General features: G+C 35.0%; 1 protein-coding gene across 1 annotated transcript; it reads right to left on the bottom strand.

Moving 5' to 3' along the window:
- Positions 1–5,237: 5,237 nt before the first annotated feature.
- On the bottom strand, positions 5,238–7,675 carry LOC131032906 (desmethylxanthohumol 6'-O-methyltransferase). The gene is made up of 3 exons (XM_057964007.2): positions 6,942–7,675; positions 5,948–6,012; positions 5,238–5,827 (listed from the first exon to the last, which is right to left on the bottom strand). Exons 1-3 carry the CDS (start codon positions 7,627–7,629, stop codon positions 5,525–5,527), a joined length of 1,056 nt encoding a protein of 351 aa, XP_057819990.2. The 5' UTR covers positions 7,630–7,675; the 3' UTR covers positions 5,238–5,524.
- Between the last annotated feature and the right edge of the window lie 15,948 nt (positions 7,676–23,623).

The raw sequence follows: 23,623 nt of genomic DNA, 5'->3' as shown, positions 1-23,623 counted from the left end.
CATACAAATCCCAAACTCAAAGGCTGCAAAAAATATAAACAAAAAAACACAGCAGCCACAACCAACCAAACACTAGCCAAACATCAAGTGTAAGACATTACAAACCATGTTGGACAAAATAGACAATCCAAGTCAGTAAACAATGGACTTCAAAAGATAGAGAATGAGGGTTTTATCAAGCACCCTTAACCAACAAGAAGGGTTTTCTTAGGCTCCCATAACCTATAACAAAATCTCCAAGACACAACAAACAAGTTCTAAACCTAACTAAAAACAATTATTGGCCAAACTGGGCCCTTAGAAATTGTCAGCATCTAGATTGTCCTTGAGAGGAACAAGAGACATAGGGTTTTTCCAAGATCCCTCAACCTTGAGAGTGGGTTTTACCAGGCTCCCACAACCTATAACAATGTGTTTTCTATAAGCTCCCATAACCTTGATCTTAAGAATGGACAGAGCTAAGCACATTATATCCTCCAAGATCACCACCTCAATAGGTGATAAAAGAGAGGAAAAAATTAAAATACCATACTTTGTTCCCATACAACCCAGAAACAGGGTGCCATTGGCCTCTTACCAGCACCTCCCAGCCTCCACTGCAACACCCAACTCCACTTCAATAAGAGCAAGGTTATCTCCAGCACCATCTATCTCCACCTCAAAAGAAGATAGGGCTACCTTTATAGGATAGGCTAGAGAAAATTGAGGCTACAGCGAAAGGGTCATCCAAAAGATGAAGCTTGCACAAACATGACTGGACTAGAGATGACATCCCTTCATCAAAACTTCAAAAAATTCCATAGGGTGCAGAAGGCTCCGATTGCATCTTAGATCTTTAGAAAAAATAGACAACCCACTCCACCAGATGCAACCCCAAAGAAGAAGAAAAGCACGGCCAAAGACAGAAGCATGGCGACCAAGGTGCAGGGTCAAACCAAGCAAGAAAAACCTCCAAACACGGACCCAAGAAAAGCCCAGAAGAAAAGAAAGGCCAAAGGAAGGAGAAAATTTTCCCCTCCCAAACCATCTGTCTCACCTTCTTCATCCCCTTCGCTTGAATCTTCTGCATCGACAACTAGAACCCCGGCTACACCCGTTGCTCCCACTCGCTCTCTCTCACTCATATTGTTGGTATTAAAACCCCAAGCAATGAACCAAGGGCCGAGAAACCCCTCCTGGCCATTTTTAAGGGTAGGGACAGCACGAAGACCAAGAGAAGAGTCAAAACACAAAATGCCCTGCAACATTCCCCTCATGCACCAAACCAGCACAAAGGTCCTGTAGCAGCGACATGGCCTCCCGTCATCCAAGAAGACATGGGCCGCAAAGGACATGAAGGCTATGAAGAAACCGACAGAAAAGAAATGCCCCTAGAAGGGAGAAGGGCAAGAAGCACGAGCATAAGGGCCAAAGGAACCCATTAGACCCAAAACCGTGCAGAATAGAGCCACCACAGGCTCAAAAGCCACGAATGCAAGAAGGATCAGCACCGAAAAGAATAGCACAAAACCAAACAAGCCTTCCTCTCCATCATCTTCGTTAGAATCTGAAGCCCTTGCGTCGTCCTTGTCACCTGAAACTATAGCCCCTCTACTGCCGCTCCTGCTCTCACCCATTTCAGAAAATTTTCAAAGTTTAAAGTTAGCTCTTGATAAATACATGTTATTGATATATCTATTGTTATTAAAACTTTAAATAATATTTAAAGTCATTCCAAAAGTAACTTATTTGATATAATGATAAATGAATTAACCCTACTTTATATTGAATAAACATTTAAAACATAGCAACATAACGCTTATGCAACAATATATTATAGGAGAACCTTTATAAACATTAATGTGTATCAATAATAAGATCATAGAAATCAAATAGCAATAATATATGCAGTAATAAATAAACCAATGAAACATCATTGTCTACAAATACACATATAAATACATATTTGTGAAAAATTTGGAGAGAGCTCTTATTTAGCACATAGAGAATCAGTTACAAGTCCTGGATTTTCACGGCAAGGAAGCACTCCAGGAGGATAGGTTCCTACACAATACCTCACATGACTTCATGGCATGAAATAAAATGCATCCTTGGCCAGGACAATCCTAGGTGTACGTTGTAACCTAAGTTGGATACACATTGTATGCCCCTTTTCCAATGCCCAACCACAAATATTAATTATTCCTTCTCTTGTATTATTCTTTGTATATCATCTCCATTCCTCCTCCTTTTTCTAACTCTTATAGAATTGAATTATATAAGTTATAAGGGTTGGTTTTTCAAACCTTCACAACCTTTCACGGGGGTTTATATTTTTTATTTTATAAATATGGTTATTTCTTTCTCTTTAAAATACTTTTCATAAATTTATTTTTACTTTGGGGAAAAGGTCCCATAACATCTTTATAGCTCTTCTCACACAATTTTCCAACACTCAACAAATCATGCTTCAATTATGGAGTATAGTAAATGTCTTTAATACTTTTCATACATTTAAGTATGGATAATTTTTTGGTGAAATTCCAACTACTAAATATTTAACCCAAAGGAAATCACCTACACTGATACCAATTGTAGATTTTAATAACAATTCATGAACATTGAATAAGCTATACTATTCAAATATAATAGCAATAAAGAAAATAGTCTCCCCCTCCTCTTGGATGGTTAAAACTAAACTTCAATGGATCTTCTCACAGTAATCTATGGCAAGCTAGCAGAGGTGGTGATATGCAGGACCACAAAGGGAAACTATTTTTTTCTTACATAATCAACCTAGGAGAGAAAATGTCACACTTGCTAGGGTGGTCACAACTTTTCATGAAATCCTAATTGCCAAAAATAGAGGACTCAAAAATATCATTATAGAATGTGACTCGATGAATGTGACAAATATTCTAAATGATAGGGAAAAGTCTAGTTTGTTGATCCATGTTTTGATAGTTTATGCCTATAACCACATCACTTTCATCTAGAATTATATGGATGAAAACATGTATAGGGAGGGTAAACAAACCATGGATCTTCTCGCTAATCTAGGTACTCAAAATAATGATTCTTTCATATGGTATAAAGAGTTATCTCTTTTGAGTCATATCACCCAAAGATTACACCTTGATTATCATGGCATTTCAAATTAACTCTCCTTAGTTTTTGAGGTAGCCTACATGTATTGATCTTTTAATGCTATCCAAGGCCATTAATTTCCTCTCTCAAGACACTTCAACCTACTGTTTTTGTCTCCTTCCTTTTTCTTTGGTCTTCATTGTTATCACTTTGTGACAATGACTTGGGATATGGTTCAAATTCAACCCAAGGATAATGATAATTCCAAAAGTGATAATGATCTTTGGGAGGTATTGGAGGAGGGAAAAACTTTCCCCATACATTGAGGTTGTGTTGCAAGGTTTTTGTCAATCCCTCTTGATGAAATTTGTAAAATCTTGGAAGGATGAAGTGGTGATGGTCAGGGGCATCTCCTTCCACGTATTATAAGAGACCATTTCCATTGACACAAATATTCCCAATGAAGGTGTTCAAATGGAAAAAAAATCAAAAGGTGACTATAGGGAGGCTATGAGGAAATTTTTGAAAGTGGGGGAAAGTATTAACCAGCTTCAGAATGGATTCAATTGAGAAGATATCCTTGGTGTTTGGGATAGGGTTATTAAAGTCCCTATGAGGTACATATTGTTAGAAGGTCGTTATAAGATATTTCATGCTTTCTTGTCTCACATGCTCAACCATTTCAGGCATCATGTTAAGCTAAACTTTTCCTAATAAATTTTTACTTCCCTTGATGAGTCTTTTAGCAAAGTCTTTGGCTCAAGTAAACTCCCTTTCACTAGGGTTTGATTCTTTGTCTCTTGTAATTTATTCTAGGCCTTATCTAGACCTTTAGTCCATAGCCTAGAATTGTTAACCCTTCGATTCTAGTGTAGCATTTTAGTCCCAATTTACCAACCCTAGGTACTACCTCGTCATCAACCACTATGGCCCCCACTTGTAATCCTACAAAGAATTTAACCCTCCAAACTCTATTGCTACCCCTAGTGCCTAAAATATCTTAGTTGACATTTCTACCATGATCTCTAAAGACAAAAAAGTGTGTTTTCCAAATCAACCAAACGTTTCCATTATTACAGATAGTAATCTTGGCTCTAATTCCATGTTGTGCTTTAAAACTAATTCTACTTCTTGCTCTGATTCTCCTAACCTTGTTCCTCACTCAGATGCCCCTCCCTTTTCCCCCTAATGATCATTCTATTGAGTAGAAAGAGATGTCGATTTTCACCCCTTCCCATACCCAATATATCTTATGCTTTTAAATTTAAGAAAAATTGGAAGATATTTGTAAAGTATTTAATACTCATATGGAGCTCTCAAAATGGAAGTTGGACCAAAGTCATGTGGCCAAGAAGAAGATTTAGACATTGGAAATGTTGGTTTTCAAGAAGGCCCAAGATTGGTTAGAGGAATCCCTCCATGAGGGTGTTTGGGAGAAGATGAAGAAAATTGTTGACACTTTCACAACTAGAGGATGATTGAGAAGTACAAGCCATTAAGAAAGATGTGGACTCAAATTGGAATATCCTAATTGAAATGGAGGTTGCTAAATTGAAGGAGAGTCAGAGGGTTCTCATTAATAATGTTTAAGAAATTATTGATTATTGCAAGGACTTGATTAAAAACATGGTGACAACCATTCAAGTACTGCAATAAGAAATTGTGAGAAGAAAGGAGAAGAGGATGCAAAGGGATGCAATGCTCTTGGCCCATGGTAACCTCCCACAACAAGTGTGAAAAAGATCAAAACACATGATTCAGATTTCTAACTCTCCCTGATATTTAACATTGTTGTTGGCTCTTTTGTCTTGATTAGAGGGGTGTCTTTTGAAGACCACTTATAGTTTTTTCAAAAGAATGGCATGTTATTAAGGGCCTGAAGTTCCTCAATGGCAATTAGCTGATTGTTGGTCTTCTATTATTTTTGTGTTTTTTGTTGTTTTAAGGACTCCTAGATTTTAATTTTTTCCCTCAATTGCACATCTTGTGAGAATCATCTCTTTTGTCTTGATAACTAACATATAATAGATTCCAACCCTTTCCATACTTATCTAATCAAAACAATAACAAAACAATAACAAAACAAATAACAGAAATAACTAAAATACCAAATCAGCTGATTATTTGTAGTTTTTTTAGCCCGAAATCAAGTAACAAAATGCTACAAATAAAAGAAAATAAGAATAGTTCAAAGCATGCATTATTCGCTCAAAAAAAAGAAGACGACAAACATGCAAAACATAGCTTGCAAACTACAGCTAAAACTGACGATCAGAGAAGTGCATGGGCACACAGCATGCAAGTGAATGCATGATCAGGACACGATGTATGACATGTAGATCAGCATCAATTATCTACACTCATAGTTACTATCAAATTGATAATGATCAGCAAAGGCAAAGCCAATTAAAGGGATTTGCCTCTTTTTCATGATTAACAAATTACTATTAAATTATGTTTAAACCTTGATTGCCTCAATAATCTTAATCTTTGAAGGTAGTCCAGATAATGCCACTATCTTCACTACACTAAAGTCCGAAATTTGAAGAAGTTTCGTCCATTCCTGTTTGCTCCTCTCTTTTCCTCCATTTGCAAGGGCAATCATAACCAGATCGAAAACTATTTCAATAGATTCATAGGAATTTGAGTCCTCTGCTGTCATGATTTCTGCCAGTATCAGTCGTCCACTTTTAGGCAAAGCCTTGTGGCAATTTTGAAGTATCTTTATACAGCTCTCGTCATCCCAGTCTGTCAATACATTCTATAGCACCCACACATAATACAATGAATAAATAAAAAGTTAAAGAGTAATGTATACATAACTTATTCAGGAAATTACAGTTGTGACAGAAGTGACTGAAGTTATCGTTTACATTATTACCTTGAAAAATATGGCATCTGCTGAGGGTATGCTATCGAACATACTGCCACCCACGTTCTCAATACCTGCATAAATGACCATATGTAAAACTGTAAGATTTAATGCTTATTCAAGATTGCGAGGAAGTGTTCAAATTGTGGATTCTCCTGCATCCCATTCTTTTCCATATCACACTACACTTTTTCGGTTCTTACATGAGATAAAATTTGGATACATAATACTAAAAGTTAAAGCAAAAAATTTGATCTCCTTTAAAGCAACGAATTTGATCATGAGATGTTTAAATAAAATAAAATAAAAAGATGAGTTTGATCAGAAATAAAAATCTTAAAGAATTCAAACAACGGGTATATTCAGATTTATCTAGTCAATAGGTATTTGTTCTGTTTCTGAAATTGAATGGTTCACAATCAGAAATTATTCTTTATTAAATCAAATTCAATCAAATGAATATTTCTCAATTCTTACTAAATCAAATTCAATCAAATGAATATTCCTCAGTTCTAGACTCTTAATTCAATTCAAACAACGGGTATATTCAGATTTATCTAGTCAATAGGTATTTGTTCTGTTTCTGAAATTGAATGGTTCACAATCAGAAATTATTCTTTATTAAATCAAATTCAATCAAATGAATATTTCTCAATTCTTACTAAATCAAATTCAATCAAATGAATATTCCTCAGTTCTAGACTCTTAATTCAAATAATTGTTCTTTATAGATAATATAAAATCTTCCATCCAAAAAAAATCAACCTTCTGACTGTCCATATACCAGTTTATTTGAACGTATAAGACCTCAATCTCCATTATCATAAACAGCTACGTGTAGTGAAAATTTTACATGGAGACCAGATACTTATAAAGATGTGTCATATTGTATGCTAAAGCCTATACTTTGTAAGTATTAAAGAAATCAAAAGTAGCAACGTTTATTATATGTTGACAATTTGCTTGTGGTAAGAATAGAAGAAATTATAAAGAGCGGATTTACCTGGAACAGATGGGGCAGTCTGAACAACATGAGGAAGATCAAAATTAATTCCATGAATGTGGGGATAAGCCTTCACAATGTGTGCCAAAGCCGTTCCTTTACCTCCACCCACATCAACCAAAGTTTTCACATCCTTGAAACCGTCATAGCATCTCAGGATTTTTCCCATTATCAGATTTGTAATCGTCGACATGGAATTGTTGAAAACCTCGTTGACAGCCGGGTCGTCTTCCTCGTATGCCCACAAGTCCTTTCCATGAGCCTTCTCAAATGCATGACAGTCCTGAAGCACACATTCATGAAGATGGTGCCATGGCGCCATTAACACTGGGTGTGTGAGCATGAGGAGGAGTGGCACAAGGCTTGTTGGATTATTCTCCCTAACATAAAAACTCTTGGCAGAATCAGTGAGACTGTATCGAGCATCGCTTGGATTCTCCCCCGTCTGGGTTTGAACAAAAATGCCCCTGAATGAGAGATATTTGAGAATGCGAGAAAGAGAATGCAGATTGGGAGTTTCAGTGGGGAGTTTTTCAGCGATCTGGGCAAGAGTGAGGGATGCATTGGGGCCTGCATTTGCGATGATATCAGGAATATTGAGGAGTATGGCTGATTTGAGAACAAGGGTGGGAACAAACGAGTAAATGTTTTCTACAGTTTGGTGGACCTCACTTGCACCCATTGCCATTGTCTTTACTTTGACACTATTCACAAGGCAAGTTTCAGTGGCTTGACAATTGTAAGCAGGACTCTAGTGATTATATAGACAATTTAGTATATACCCGTATGATCGTCGTCTTGTGACGGGAGGTGTTTTAACCGATCAGATGGTAGCAACAAATTACAGCAAAATTCAATCTTAAGAAATATCACTTTCTAACTTAGAGATAAAACATCTTGTCAATTCGGAAGCGTCCATAAACTACTACGTGCTTCTGGAAGATTACAGTTTTACTATATCAATTTTACAACTATAGCTGAAATGGGCTCGGCTTTAATTCTTTGGAATTAATTTTCAACAACCCTTTGCTACAGATTTGGGCTCCTTTAAAACTGTAATGGTTATGCCGTAAATGCAGCATAATGACTTTTGGTGATGTAATGGTAAGCCGTATGTGCAACATAATGATTTTTGGTGAAGTAATCCTTACATTTATTTTTGAATTAGTTATACACTTAGTTTAATGGTAAACTATGTTCTAGGCATTTAGATGGACTTGAATTCAAATCTTTTTCAATTAAGAAGATGGTCTGTATTATTTCCGTTGGCAGTTGATATATTTACTAAATGCTTCAAGAGTCATGTGAATTGGGGAATTGAATTTGTTTTAAAATAGTTTTTACAGTTTATTTTATGAGTGGTGAGTGTAATGGTAATGTCATAAATGTAGTATAGTGATTTCTTGTAAAGTTGTTCTTACAATTTATTTTATTCAAGGACATATATAATGTCAATAATAAATTTGAAGATGAATTCCATTGAGTGTCACAGTTATGTCATAAATGTAATATAGTGATTTCTTGTAAAGTTGTTCTTACAATTTATTTTATTCAACGACACATATAATATCAATAATAAATTTGAAGATGAATTCCATTAATCCCTTCTATTAGAGTTGATATATTTCTTGAATGCTTGAAGAGTCATGTGGATTGAAGAATTGTTCATATATTTGTTTTAAAGTACTTTTTTACAGTATTTTGCTCATATGTTTGCTTTAAAGACCTTTTTACAGTGTTTTTTTTCTCAAGTTATGAGTGTAAAGATTATGTCATGAATGCAATATAATAATTTTCTGTAAAGTTGTTCTTACAATTTATTTTTATTCAACTACACATGTAATATCAATAATAAATTTTAAGATGGTTTCCATTATATGTAACATTTTATATACTCATTATATTTGAAACTATTAATAGTAAATTTATATCTTATTATTACAATAAAGTGATAAAGAGTTATTTTACTTCTATTGGTTAAATTTTACTTTTTTTATTCAAAATTTCGTTAATTAACATAGGTTTAGAAGAAAATCTTGTCTTTATTTTTAATTGTGTGAAAGATCTAACTCATTCGAAGCATTTTGCATCTGTCTTCATTAAATATTTTAGCAAAAGAGGTTGTATTATGCCCTGCATACTCACCCCTACATTTTATTTGGTAAAATTTGAGTCCCCCTTGTTTTCCCTTTACTTTTTGTTATAGTTTCTTTCCTTTGGTCTTTCCCCTTTTGTTTTGCTTGTTTGTTTTGTTTTGTTTTATTTTTTCTTTCTTGTTTTCAAAATCTCAAAGTTTTGGGTTTAGGAGGTTTCCCCTTTCATTTCCTCGAACTTCGGGTTCCCGAGTTCTTTGTTTTCTTTGTTGTTTTCTTTTGATCTTGTTTTCAAAATTTTGAACCTTTGAGGTTTCAAGTTCATGGTAGCCTTCGGCCTCCATCAAACTTGTGACCCTAGAATTTCAAAATCCCGGGTTTCACTATTTTCTCGTTTGTGTTTTTGGAGTTTCGGACTTTCATGTTTCCGAAGTTCGACATAGCCTTCCGAGCTATGTTGAACCCGAAACCCCGAGATTTTGAAATCCTGAGTTTGTTATGCGCTAAGACTCCGGACTCCCAAACCCCGCAACTTTATTGGGGGTATTTATACCCTCTAGCTTCTCATTTTCTTCATTTCATACCCTCAAAAATTTGCGCAACAGAGCTCTACTGTTGTTGGCGATTGTTGAGTGAGTTTCTCGTTGTAGATTTCGTGTGTTATCTAGATCTCCTTGGTGTGTTTTCGCCCCTCATTGTTGGTGTGAGGTAGGATCCTTCATCCCTCTTTTGTTTTGTTTTTCTTTCTTTTCATTTGCTTTGTTTCATTTTTTCCCATTTTGCATCGTGGTTAGTTTAGGTTTTTTTCACTTTCCTATCTTAGGAATAAGTTGGATTTGCTTGTAAATCTGACATTTTGGCCTCCTGGTCATCCTTCGACCCTTAGTTTTCATCCCATGATCAAATATTTTCCCTTCGAACTTAGGGTTTTTGGGTATTATGTTTTACCCTAGTTTTGCATTTGTACCCTAGTTCATCCCTTACATGTTTCTTTAACCTTAGAACTCAAAAATTTTGAGATCTGAAGTTCCCTTTGTGATAGATTGTTAACTACGAAGTTATGGAGTCAATCCTTAGGTCTTCTTTTGCATCAACTCCAAAATCTCATAATTTCAAAAATCCTAAGTGTGCTCTCGAAGAGGATTTTGTTGGACTTGCCTTAACCCTAGAATCCTAAAGTTTCGGCAGTTAGTCTTTCCAAACCTCAAAACCCCAAAATCTCAAAGTTCCAAAGTGATTCTTTCAAAGATTGCACCATACCCTAGAATCCAAAAGTTCCAGATTTCTAGACTTAAGCATATTTCCCCACTACCTCTGAAATTTCAGAATCCTGAGTTCTTGGACAGTTACAGTTCCAAACCCTAGAATTCTAGAGTTTGAGTCTAGTTCCCTCTTTCCAATCATTTGACCTTGGAACTCTGGAGTCCCAGATTGTTGGATTCATGTGCCTTAATTGAAACTTGATATGGAAGGGATGTAAATTGGTTATTCTAAAATATGATTATTTGATCCTCTCTTTTGCAAATTCAAAAGGTCTTATGGAAGCAATGGATGTCCTTGGAAGCTCTAGGAGGAAAAAATTGACAGAAATAAAGCTTGAAAAGATTCATGTCACTATGAAATACAAGTACCAAGGCCAGTTTGTAAACACCTAAAATTATCCTAGCATAATTAAATAAATATTTTATAAACATTTAATTATTTTATCCTAAGCCTTCTATTAATTAAATAGATTTTTATTTATTTAATTAATTCATTAAGCCTTTTCTAGCCTTTCCTTATTTAAATAAATATTTTTTATTTATTTTTAATTATCCTTTCCCTAAATGAAATAAATATTTTATTTATTTAATTGGTCACACTTCCTCTATTAATTAAATGAATTTTTATTTATTTAATTAATTCATTAGCTTTTTCCTTCCATGACACTTGTTATTTATCTCTTGATTTTATCCTAACCACCTTTCTAATATTTTATCTTTTTTCCTACCTACCCTTTAATCCTAGCCAACCATTTATCCTTTCACCTATTAATCCCATTCCTTCATTTTGTAAGGTGTCTTCTATATAAGAGGATCCTTTCATCATTATCAATCCTAATCTAGCAATTAGCTAGCTAACTAATCAATGATCAATCAAGTGATCAAGCAATCAAGCATCTACACAACTAGAATTTGTTCTTTGTTGAGCTCTTGTGCACACATTAAATCTAAGAGTAACCATATCAAACAAGATCAATGGAGATCAAACCCTACCAAGCATGTGAATGGTATAATCTTTATGTTTTGTTGTGATTCGCATGTTTTAGGTTCTTCATTGATGTATGGTGGATTCTTGATTGTAGAAATAGGGTTTATGTTGTTGGATCTTTTATGGTTTTACAATAGTTTAATAATCTTCCAAATTTCACCGCACACACAGTTAATACCATCCAAGTTTGAAAATAGGGTACAATGGATCATTGACATAGAGATTGGCCATGTTAAGCTTGAGGCAATCAAAAAAGTATTATATGGAAAAGATCCTAATAGCACTTGGAGGAGAAATGGATGATGGTCAATAGTACCGTATTTCCTCAATCCATAAAAACACCAGAACTGATCATGTCAATTGCATAACACTATGATGAGGATACAAGATAGTGTAAGGATGCTATGGGTAATGTTGTAGTTGATTTGTCACTAGATATGGTGGCCTTGACCTTCAAAATTATACAGTTTGATCAGGTACTGCAAACTATAAAAGAAGAAGCTTCCCAAGAATTTAATAAGAATGTTCATAACAACAAAGAGTATCTGAATAATGTAATACCCTAAAAATGGTCATCTAAACCATGGGCCCCTAATCTCGACAACATCACCAAGGTCCTAACCAAAGGCAATTAAATCAATCTTGAGCACATTATTAATTCTTTAATCATCAAATATCACATGGCAAATCAATTACTCAATATTAATTAAATATTTATTTAATTAATTGAATCATTTCCAAGAATATCATTTTGATCAATTATCCCATTTTCATTTATTAAATATCCTTGCATATTTAATTAATTAATAAAATTGCCATTTAATCATGCAAAAAGGAATTAATTTATTACAAAAGAGGAATTAATTACAAAACAAGAGTTGAATTGAAATTAAACAAAAATAATTGAATTGAGAGAGAAATCAAACTTGAGATATTATTTCTTTTTCTAAATTTAGAACTTGAAATCAGAAAAGCAATTTAATTGAATTATTGAATTATTCTCTAAAATTGGAACTCAAAGCTTTTCAGAAAAAGAAGTTCACTTGCATTAAAAAGACTCTTTTCTTGAATAAATAAAAGAATTATCTATTTTTATCACAAATGCATGGAATTAATTTATTATTATTTCCAATGCAACTTGGACTTCTAATTTGAATGCATTTCAATTAAACTATAATTGGAATCTATCTCAAGGTTAACTTAACCTGGTTTCTCAATTATTTTCAATTAATCCTAAATTGAGCTTTTCTCTTTTGTGATTCTCTATAAATTCAGTCTTCGACTCTCATTCTAGTTTACCGTAGAGATTTTTGAGAACACGTTTGGAGATTATTATCACGCTAATTTCACTCTGGAGTCATTGAAGATTATTGTGCTTTTTTTAGATTATTTGCATCTATTTTACATCCATCATTGCTTTCATCCATTATTGCTTGAATTGATTATTTGCTTGAATTATTCATCCTTCTTGCATCCATATAGTTAATATCATATAGATTAAATCCTTCGTCTTGGTGTAGTCTAGTCACTGGTATTGCTTATAAAAATCTGAGATCAATCTTATACTCACATCTTTTAGTAGGCAATTAGTCACTTTGTTATGGTTTTTGACTTATTGATTATTGATTACTAACCATGCATATAATGACTTAATTGAAGTGTTGTTCTTGTAGCTTACATACCACTTTTTCACACACATAAATAATACTTGGCTTCTAGAGCCTTGGAAGACAAGATTGAGGGCAACAGACAACATTCACATGAGTGAGTTCAAAGATGCACCTTGTGACATAATCATAATGCTAAATTTGGGAAGGAGGAATCAAGGCATTACCATTCATGGATGTGCTATTACATCTATACTATCCTTAAAGGAAAATACTTCTTTGACTAGGCTCAAATGATCTCTAACAATAGTCACAATTAGATTTTTAGTGTATTGGATACCAAGAGGTTCTTCATGACCTCTTATGCAGTATGGTAGGTGACCAGGAGTGGAATATATCTCGGATTGAACACTCAAGGTAGATTAGGAGAAGGTCCAAATGATAAAAGAGTATGGGAATTATATACCCAATTGTCTATCAATGTAGCAAACAGTCATTTTAAGAGGGTAAATGATGCATTTATTTATACATACATTTGTAGGCTCACAAGGGATGTGGGATACAGACTCTCCAAAGAAGAAATGGCCTTAGTGGAAACATGGGGAACATGGTTCATTCAAAACCCAAGGTCCACGTACATCAGGTTGAGTGGATACATAGGAAATCCTTTCCTCCTCCCCCGTTATTGTAGCAATAGAATAGTTGTATTGGAGTTTTTTAGGAATATTGTAGAGGTACAAGATTTAATGACATTAAAACATAAGATAGGAGTGGTCTTTCCATTCAACCTACAACATTATGAATGCTCAAATCTGCAGACTACCAAGATAGCAATACATAGCTGCAAGCATTGAATATTAAATAATTTGATTATCCTCACAAGTTATATGACCCATTTGTAAAATTGAAAGAATTAATGCCAAATACATATAAGGTAGATGAGCTTGCACTAGAAGATTATTGGGTAGGGATGCAAGATAGTTTTGAGGTGAGAAAGAAGAATTTTTGTACACTGGTTGCATTCTAGATAAGAGCATTTGATGTGGAAAATGACACTCCAAAGGACTTTTTTGATGATGGGATAGTCTTGGACAGGGTATATGATGAACAAAAGATAGATCAAAGGCCTCTCCTTCCAATCAAATGGTCCAACCCAAAATATACAAATATTGAAAATGTGACTACAAAAGTGGTCCAAAGAAGTATACAATGGTCGAATTTAAGAGTTTAAGGTAATCCATCAAAGAAGAAAGGAAAAGGAAAGGCAATAGGAATCCCTAATCAAGGACTAAACAAGAATATGTTAGGAAGAAGAGAGGGGATTCAAGAAAGTCTACTGCAACCGATGAGGAAACTCATATGTCACCAGCTGAGAAGGTGGAGTTACAGCAAAAGATAGATAAGAAAATCAAAGAATTCAAGTCCTTGAAAGTAGGGTCAGAACAAGGAGTTACCATTGGCCTACTTGCCACTCCACAAACTTCTATAGCTCTCATAATGATGACTATATGGATGACTCTAGGAGGAGCTTTAGAAGGATGGGACCACGAGCCTGAGGGTACATCTTCTCAACCTTAATTCCCTCTAATGACATAGCCACCACCTACCTCAAATCAAGTGGCAATTCATGATATTGACTTAGATGAGATAGAGTCTGATCAAGAAGTCATTTCAATATTGGCTCAAATGAAGAAGGCAAATCGAGGTCAAGAAAAAACTCCTCTCAGTCATGAAATAGGAGGATCCATATTGGCTCAAATTCACCTCAGCCTCCAATACTTGTAGAGGAAAAGGATCAATTCCTTAGTACCACTTAAAAATAAGACCCCAAGAAACAAGAGGTAGCAATGGAAGTAGATGATAAAGAAGATAGATGCTTACTCTTACACCACAAGATCAAGAAGATCTCTTCAAGCAAGCAAAAGAAAAGGAGAAGGAAGAGAAGGAGAAAAGAGAACAAGAAATTGTTGAGCAAAGAGAAGATAAACAAGACGAATCTATGAAAAATCATCAAGAATAAAAAGATAGTTTGTCTTGAAAATCCATGCAAGCTAATGAACAAAAAAAATCAAGAGCAATCAAAACCTCATATGGAGAAGCAAGTACCAAAGATTGTGTGAATTTCTCATATGTAGTTATGCAATAAATGCTCAGATTACCCCTCAAGGTAACCAAGAAGATTCCAATGTTCCTTAATGGTTAAGATCTAGTTTTGAAAAGAAGAATAAATTGTTCTACCTAAGGTGACTCTCCAAGAGGTTATGGTTGATGCTCCTAGGAAGAGTAAGAAATCCAAAACTCTACATCATATGTCTAGAAGTTAATCAAGTGAAGTCATGGTAAGTATAGCAACTCCGGTACCTAAAAAACAAATTGAAGAACATAACCCAATTGATTACCAAGTCACATGCAAACAGACTAAATGGGGGGGAGATAGCCACTTTAGATGCTGCCACCATCACCAATAAGACAAGGATTGAAAAGGAACATAAGTCCAAGCAGAAAGAAAAAGCTCAGTTGGAGCAGTATTGACAAGTGCTTATGGACATAGCAACCCCTTTGAACTCCAAGTCTAAATATTTTAAGTCATCATCATCAACACTACCTCAAGAGGAGATCAAGTCTCTATATACTATGAAGGACAAGGCATCAAGTGTAGACTCATGGGCTAGTGATAAGTTGGAGAAGGTAAAGATTTTTCTTCAGGATACTATGAAAATATATGAAGATACTCCTTTCATAGAGAAGGAAATGATCTCCCTTTCTACTCAATGGGATGCTCAATCCCAAAGGTATGAAAAACAAATTCTTGTATTAAATAAGATCAAGGATCTTGGAGAGGATACAATCAAACAAGAAGATATGCTTAGTGGTAAAGATTTTGTTGTTCTTTAGGGTTGTATCTATAAGTTGGATTTCAAAAGAGACATAACTAAGCAATACAGAACTAACATGTTAAAGGGACATCTTTCCCTCTTGGATTTATTGAAGGGATATGAAGAATATGTAACAAAGATACTAGGAGAATGTGTACTCACAAATACACGGGATGGCTTGATCATACAAGAATCAATTCTTAAAGAGTGGAATTGATATGTTGAGGAGAATTTTTCCCCTGATGTTAAGTTTGACAAAATATTGATGGAAATGTACATGTACCTTATCTTGCAATCTTACCAAGCAACCAAGGTGATGGATGAATTAGTGGAGAAAATGGAGGAGTTGAGGGGAACTAAATTAAAGTCTCTAGATTTTGGATAGAGAGGGTCCCAGATCCACCCCAATCCTCCATCGAGTGATATTTGGATAACTAAGGGAGTTTCAAGAGAAGAGAAGGAGGTGAACATGTGAGAACTTGAAATGTAGTGCTAATTATCCTAGCAAGGAAGGCATGATTGCAGTGTATTGATACAACTTAAGGCAGTTAAAGACAGTTTTTTTTTTTAATGACCAGTCCAACAACAATTTTCCTTGGCATACACACTCTTACAACACATTTAATGGAGACTTGCATAAAAGAAAGGATCCAACTACTAATACCAGCTTGTAATGACACCTTCTTGGGTAGTTAACTTAGACTACAAAATAGTAACCTGCATGTTAATTGTGTCTTCCCCTAGAATGTAGAAGGGTTTTTTGGTGGGATTTATCTTGAGTTTCTCGGATTCTGAGTCTTATAAATGTAATTTTCCAACTCATTGTTAGGATTGGAAAATTTATGATTTGAGGCCTCTAGATAGATTTATTTAAGCTTCATGTTATTTTACCTTCACTTTCAAAAGGATATTTTATCAAAATTGTAGATACAAGTGTTGGTGCTTTGTTGGCACTCATTTCAATACAATTCAAATTATGGACTTTTTGCCTTGGTATTGTATTCTTGGTAATCCTAGTATTTCTCTAAAATCATGCAACTTCCATGATTGAAAGAATGATCTAAATGTTTTGTATTAAGCCTATTTACTTCATGAATAATTCTATGCATGTTAATGGTGTATGAGCTTGAAGTGAATTTGTGAGAAAAGAGTTTGAAAATTATAAGTTTGCTTTATTGACATGTTGAATTTGATAAATTTGATTTGTTATATGGATTGTTGTTCTTAATTCTTTCTTCATGTTGAATATCTCGGACAATTGAGAGTGGGGGTGTATCAGTTGTCAATTAAAAACTTTTACTTATTCCACAAAAATAGATCTGGTAAACTAATTCCTAATTTCTTAACCATAAACATATATAAGCATGAGAGAGAACACACATGAAACACTAGATTTTACGTGAAAAACCTAAGAAGGGTAAAACCAAGGAGAATGATAATTCTCAATTATGAAACACATGTTAGGGTGACACTGATTAAGGTGATTTTTACAAAGGGTGGCTCACTGCCATAATTCTCACTACAGGTGGTCTCACTGCCTAGCTAAAATCGCCAGAAAAGAGAGAGGGCTCACTACCCAAAAGAAGAATACAGAAAATGAAAGAATCCACTACTGAAGCACAAATGCCACAACATCGCAATGGTGGAAGAAATATTTGGCTCACTACCTCTAGTTCCAAACAGAAATATCACACTGTCACACTTCTCAACCACAACTTCACATAACCTCGCACAAATTTGCACCAACAAAAAATTAGATTTTCTTTTTCAATCCACTTGCTTCTATATCCTCTCCATTATAATCATCCTTTATTTATACTGATCTCTTGAAATAATAAATTTCCCAAGTCGGCCAAGGAATTTGCCAAAACACAATTTGAAATAGGTTTACACTAGAAGCATTCCCATGGTGGAAAGGAATGAGAAGTGGACCACACCATAATGCACTACATCGATCAAAATAACATGTTATCCATATGCCACAATCATCTAAGTAAAAATAGAATACTCAAGGTCAATCGGATCTGAAATGAACATATCCGCAACCACGACTCCAAAGAACATCATCACATCAGAATAACAAAGATAAAGACATGACCAACATAAATCTAAAATATTATCATCATAATTAAAAATGCAGAGAAATGTGGAGAAATGCAGAGCACTACAAACACTGCCAAATATTACCATCACTAAACAAACTTCTGGATCACAACTTTTGGAGCACTAAATCATAAGCATGAAATACCAAAGAAACTTCCAACAACATACCAAAACTTCCATGACTACAACTGCAACATATAAAAAATGCAGAGCACAACCCAATCACTAAAACACATAATCAGTATGTTGACATCAATGACAACGATACTGACACACTATCAACTTCACATTTGCAACAATATCCCCATTTGTCATTGATGGAAACATTCATCAATGATGAACATAAATTCATAACCATAACTCATCTCTCTCCCAAACATCTCCAATCTCTCCCCCTTTGACATCAAAGACAAAGGTGAGCAAAAACTCAACATATGTAACCATCTTCAAATTCCACACAGCTTCCCCTAAGAGGAATCCATAATCATTAGTCTAGACTAAAATATGCATGAAGTTCCCTGGACTAGTGCACTGCTAAATGCACTAGTTCAAACTAGGAAGGGGTAATAGCCCCAACTTCTACCAGAGATACTCAAAAATATATTTTTACAAAGCCTTCATAAAGATATCTGCAACCTGCTCTTTTGTAGGAACATACTCAAGTTTGACCTAATTTTCCAACACTTTCTCCATTAAGAAGTGATATAGAATAGAGATATGCGTTATTCTAGAATGCAGTACTAGATTCTTATAGATATTTATTGCACTTGTATTATTACACATAATTGAGATTATTTCATCAAACATCACACTAATATCCTTCAATATTTATTTCATCCAAAGTATCTGAGTACAACATGATGCGACTGCAATGTATTTGACTTCTACAATTGATAAAGACATGGAATCCCACTTTTTACTTAACCATGCAACTAATCGGGAGCCAATGAAAAATGCTCCACCACTAGTACTCTTTCTGTAAGCAACACTTCTTGCCCAATCTAATTTTAATTTTCAATAATTTTATTCAATCTCTTTTTGTAACATTGGTAAGCCTTTCTATTTGTATAATATTCTAGGAATATACCTTCATCTACTTTGTTGTCAAACTTTCCAAGATTTTCTTCATCTTTCTGGATGTAGCATTTACTTCCAAATACTTTGAAATACTTCACTGATGGAATCCTTCCTACCATAACTCATATGATGTCTTTCCATATTTCTTCCGAAATAGAACTCTATCAAGAGTGTATATTACAATATGTATTTCTTCTCTCCAGTAAGCTTCTAGTAGGTTTTCTTCTTTGATCATAGTTCTAGCTACCTCTTGTATAGTCATGTTCATTCTTTCCACTACACCATTCTGTTGAGGTGTCCTAGGAATAGACAAATGTCTCCTAATCCCATTATTCTTACAAAAAGTGTCAAAATCATCAGACACAAACTCTCCTCCTCTATCAAATCTTAAGCATTTGATTCTTCTATAAACTTTATTTTCAACTCTATCTTTGAATATCTTAAACTTTTCTAATTCCTTTGAATTTTCTCTTAAAAAAACAACTCAATTCATTCTAGAATGATCATCAATTAAGAGCATGAAATACCTCTCACCTTGTAAAATCCTTTATATGATCAGACTGCATAAGTCTATGTGCACCAATCTAATAGTTTGATAAAATATTTTTCCTTTCCTCTGAATGTTCCCTTTGTCTGTTTTGCCACTTGACATTCTCTACAAACACTGTTATCCGGTTTAGACAGTCTTGGTAAATCTCTCATAGATCTTGTAAAACTAATCTTCACCAAATTATCAAAATTGATATGACACATCCTTCAGTGCCATAGACAAATTTCATTGATTTGAGACACCAGGCAAATCCCTATAGCAGCCTCCAATTGATACATGTTTCCACTTGTCCTTGTTCCTGCAACAATAATAGTTTCATATCTCTTCTGTATCTAACAACCACCATCCTGAAAAAGAACATTGTAACCATTCTCGCACATTTGTCTAACACTTAAGAGATTATGATGTAATCCTTTCACATAGTATACATTGTTCATTTTATGTTTTCCATCAAAACTAATAGAACCTATTCCAATAATTTGTGCAAACTAGTCATCTCCAAATTTAACAGAACCACCATCATACTTTTCAAGTTTTACAAACTTACTTTTGTCACCGACCATATGATTTTAACATCCACTATCAATAAACCATTCATTTCTATCTCTTCTAACATGAAATAGTAATGCAATAGTTTCTACAAGCTTATTATTACCTTTAGAAGTTATCTCTTTATCATTTCTACATTTGGATTCATCTTTATAATCTAACTCATTATTTGAAATATCAGTATCATCTTTGACATAGTAGGCTATCTTATTGAACTTTCATTTATTTTCTTTGAACTTTTGTTTTGTTCCTTTCTTTGAACATCTAGATGCATAATGACCAATCTTTCCACACTTAAAATATTCAAGAGGTAACATACCTTTTGTAGTGGAGAAAATTTCTTACCTCAACGATGATCTAGATCCTAGAGAACAAATTGACCCTCCAGTATCTCTTCTATACTAGTACTAAGGGTGAGCCAGGGAATACAAAATAACAAAGCTAGACTAATACGAGATAGATGGGGTCCCAAACAAACTTGACAAATCTTTGTGGATAGGACGAGCATGCATATCTGAGACTACAGCGTGATGCACTAGCATCTTGTATAAACAGAAATAGAGAGTCATACAGAAGTGATGCAGGAGTATCCTCAGTTCATAGAAATCTTGCATCAACTAGAAACATTTTTCTTTCTATTCTATTTTTTATTTGCAGTTTCAGTTTTCCTTTCTATGTGTCTTAGTTTTGGCTCATCGGATCCTCTGGAGTTGGATTCTACTTGAAGATTTGATCATCTTTCTTGCTTCCAGACCGCATTGCATTTGGATCGTTTTCCAGCAAGGTATCGCTACCGGTTTCCATGATAGTTTCCTGTTACCGATTGCTTGGACCTATTTTGGTGATCTACCGGAACCTATTCTGAAGCTTGTGGAGCCTTGGGCGTTGATTTCGATGTTCCTTGGCATGTGGTCGACCTTTTTCCATGATCTACATTTCATCCTTTGGATTTCCAGAGGAATCTCTTGGTGAAGGCCGACCTTGTTTATTTTGCACGTTAGGTCTTGTTCTTCGGGTTTTGATCCCTTTTGGGCTAACTGGATCCTTTGGATTGATATATATATTTTTAATTACACATTATAATGTAATCAAGGGGAGAATCAAGTAGCTAGACTGTGTGTAGAAGATAGATCATAAGATTCAAGGTCCCGGTTGTGACCTATTATTCCAGGTTGTGAGCTTGTATGTTGTAACCTAGTTGTTATCGGTTGATGTAATTAAATTTCATACAATAAAACAATTTGTTCTGCATTGCCTCCATCATATCTTTGTGTTTCCATTGTGTTTACTCTTGCTGACCGGTCCAGATTGAACTCTTTGAGGTCCCTCCTCACCGATGACTTCTTCCAGTGGTATCAAAGTGAAGTTTTGTTCCAGAGGTTGTGTGTCCTGAAATTTTGTTGTAGGGTGGCAGATTCCAGATCCGACATGCAGCTGTAGAGGACTAGCATGAATGGTGGCACGAAGAGGAGCTAGGAATGGTGGAGCATGTGGGAATGCAAACCCTGTTGTGATGGAGATGTTGAGAGGAATAGGATCCCAATTAGAATCCTTTGAGACAACCTAGAGAAGAGGCCGACATATTGAAGATGAAGGAGAAGAAGCCCCGGCAGAACAAGCAAACCTACCGGCAGTTGATCTAGGTGAGGAAATGTTTTTGAGGGTTATGAGTAGGGCGAATACTAAACCTCATTTTACCCCACTGGAATATGATGGGAAGTTAGTTTCAGATGAATTGATGGATTAGATCTCAGAGATGGAGAAGTATTTTGATTTTAAAAACACTGCAGAAGAGAGGAAGGTGAAATATGCCTTTACCTGGTTGAAAGGTCATGCACATCTTTGGTGGGAGCATTTGCAAGTGGATAGATAGAGAAGAGGTAAAGAGAAGATTAAGACATGGGATTAGATGATTGCTAAGTTGAAATAAAATCTTGTGCCAGCGAATTATCAAGTGGATCTGTTCCAAAAATTGTAGAATTTGAAACAGAAGGAATCTAGTGTGAAGGAGTACACCAAAGCATTTTACAAGTTGAATATCAAATCTAGACATGTTGATGATGAAGTTAAACAAGTATAAAGATATTTGAATGGATTGTGGATGTCTATACAAGATGAATTGAGTATGATCAAGTTGGAGAGTGTCGAAGAGGCTTACCAACATGCCCTAAAGGAAGAAGAGAAGTTGAACAAAAGACATGAGTAGAGATAGAGAGGTAGAGGTGGAAGGTTTATCGAAGGAAGATTTTAAGGAGGAAGTGGATATACCAGAGGAAGAGGAACCAGTACAAATTAGAGCAAGGACAAGGAAGTGAGCAAAGAAGGTAATTCATACCAGAAGGATGATAGAAATTTCTATTGGAGGAGAGAACTGGATGGTTACCGGAATGAAAATTTTGGAAGAAAAGACAAGAGGATATTTAGAGGAACCTTCTTTAAGTGTGGAGGAGAAGGACATCATGCATTCAAATGTAATAAGACAAAAACTACCGAAAGAGTAGCAGTGGTGGAAGAAAACCCCACTTGATCAGACAATAAACCGGAAGATGGAGAATGCTTGATGATGAGGAGAGCTTTGTGTCATACCAGAGGAGATGAAGAGCCTTTGCAGAGGAAGAATCTATTCAAGACTATATGTAAGGCATCCACTATGTGTTGTAAAGTTATTATTGATAGTGGTAGTTCATATAATCTTGTTTCAGAAGAGATGGTGAATAAGTTGAAATTGGAGAGATTGGAACACCCTAAGCCTTATCAGATAGCATGGATTCAGGATGAACATAAGTTGTTAGTAAGTGAACAATGTTTGGTGATGTTAAAAATTGGGAATTATCATGATGAAGTCTTGTGTGATATTATGCCTATGGATATTTGTCATCTTTTGTTGGTTAGACCTTGGCAGTTTGATAGACAGGCAGTACATGATGGGAGGAAGAATACATACACTATTGTGGCCAATGGGATGAAGAAAACCTTGTTGCCTTTGGAGGAACCTTTAAAGAATGAAGTTTGTACGAATGCTAGAATTTGTTTGGTAGATGGAAGGAAATTCACAGATGGACTGAGACATGAGAATGTGTGATTTACCTTAATTCCTAAGAATACTGAGAGATCGGAACTGGAAGGAGAACACCCAGAAGTGATAAAAGATTTGTTGTTAGAATATAAGGATATTATTTCAGATAATGTACCTGATGGACTGCCACCTGTGAGAAGTATTAATGATTACATGGACTTGGTTCCTGGAGCTAGTTTGCCTAACAAAGCTACACACCGGTTGACACTAGCAAAGAATGAAGAACTAAATACACAAGTCAGGAGTTGTTGAAGAAAGGTTTGATCAAGGAGAGCCTAAGCCCTTGTGTAGTACCAATAGTATTAGCACCTAAGAAGATTATAGAATAGAGGATGTGTACCGATTCAAGATCAATAAACAAGATCATGATGAAATATCGGTTTCCTTTGCCTAGGATGGATGACATAATGGATTGTTTGAGTGGAGCAAAATAATTTACAAAGATAAATTTGAAGAGTGGATATCATCAAATCAGGATCAGAGAAGGTGATGAGTAGAAGA

The sequence above is a fragment of the Cryptomeria japonica genome, chromosome 4, assembly GCF_030272615.1.
Source record: "Cryptomeria japonica chromosome 4, Sugi_1.0, whole genome shotgun sequence".
In the NCBI taxonomy this organism is placed as follows: domain Eukaryota; kingdom Viridiplantae; phylum Streptophyta; class Pinopsida; order Cupressales; family Cupressaceae; genus Cryptomeria; species Cryptomeria japonica.
The sequence above is the reverse complement of the archived record's forward strand: the minus strand, read 5'-3'. Positions and strand labels throughout refer to the sequence as shown.

What these genes read in the sequence shown, in the direction of transcription:
- LOC131032906 (XM_057964007.2), bottom strand. Translation starts at nt 7,629, where the DNA reads ATGGCAATGGGTGCAAGTGAGGTCCACCAAACTGTAGAAAACATTTAC. An exon ending in GACTGCCCCATCTGTTCCAG is followed by an intron (nt 6,013 to 6,941) that starts GTAAATCCGCTC and finishes TCATTTATGCAG; the next exon opens with GTATTGAGAACGTGGGTGGC. An exon ending in CAGATGCCATATTTTTCAAG is followed by an intron (nt 5,828 to 5,947) that starts GTAATAATGTAA and finishes TGGGTGCTATAG; the next exon opens with AATGTATTGACAGACTGGGA.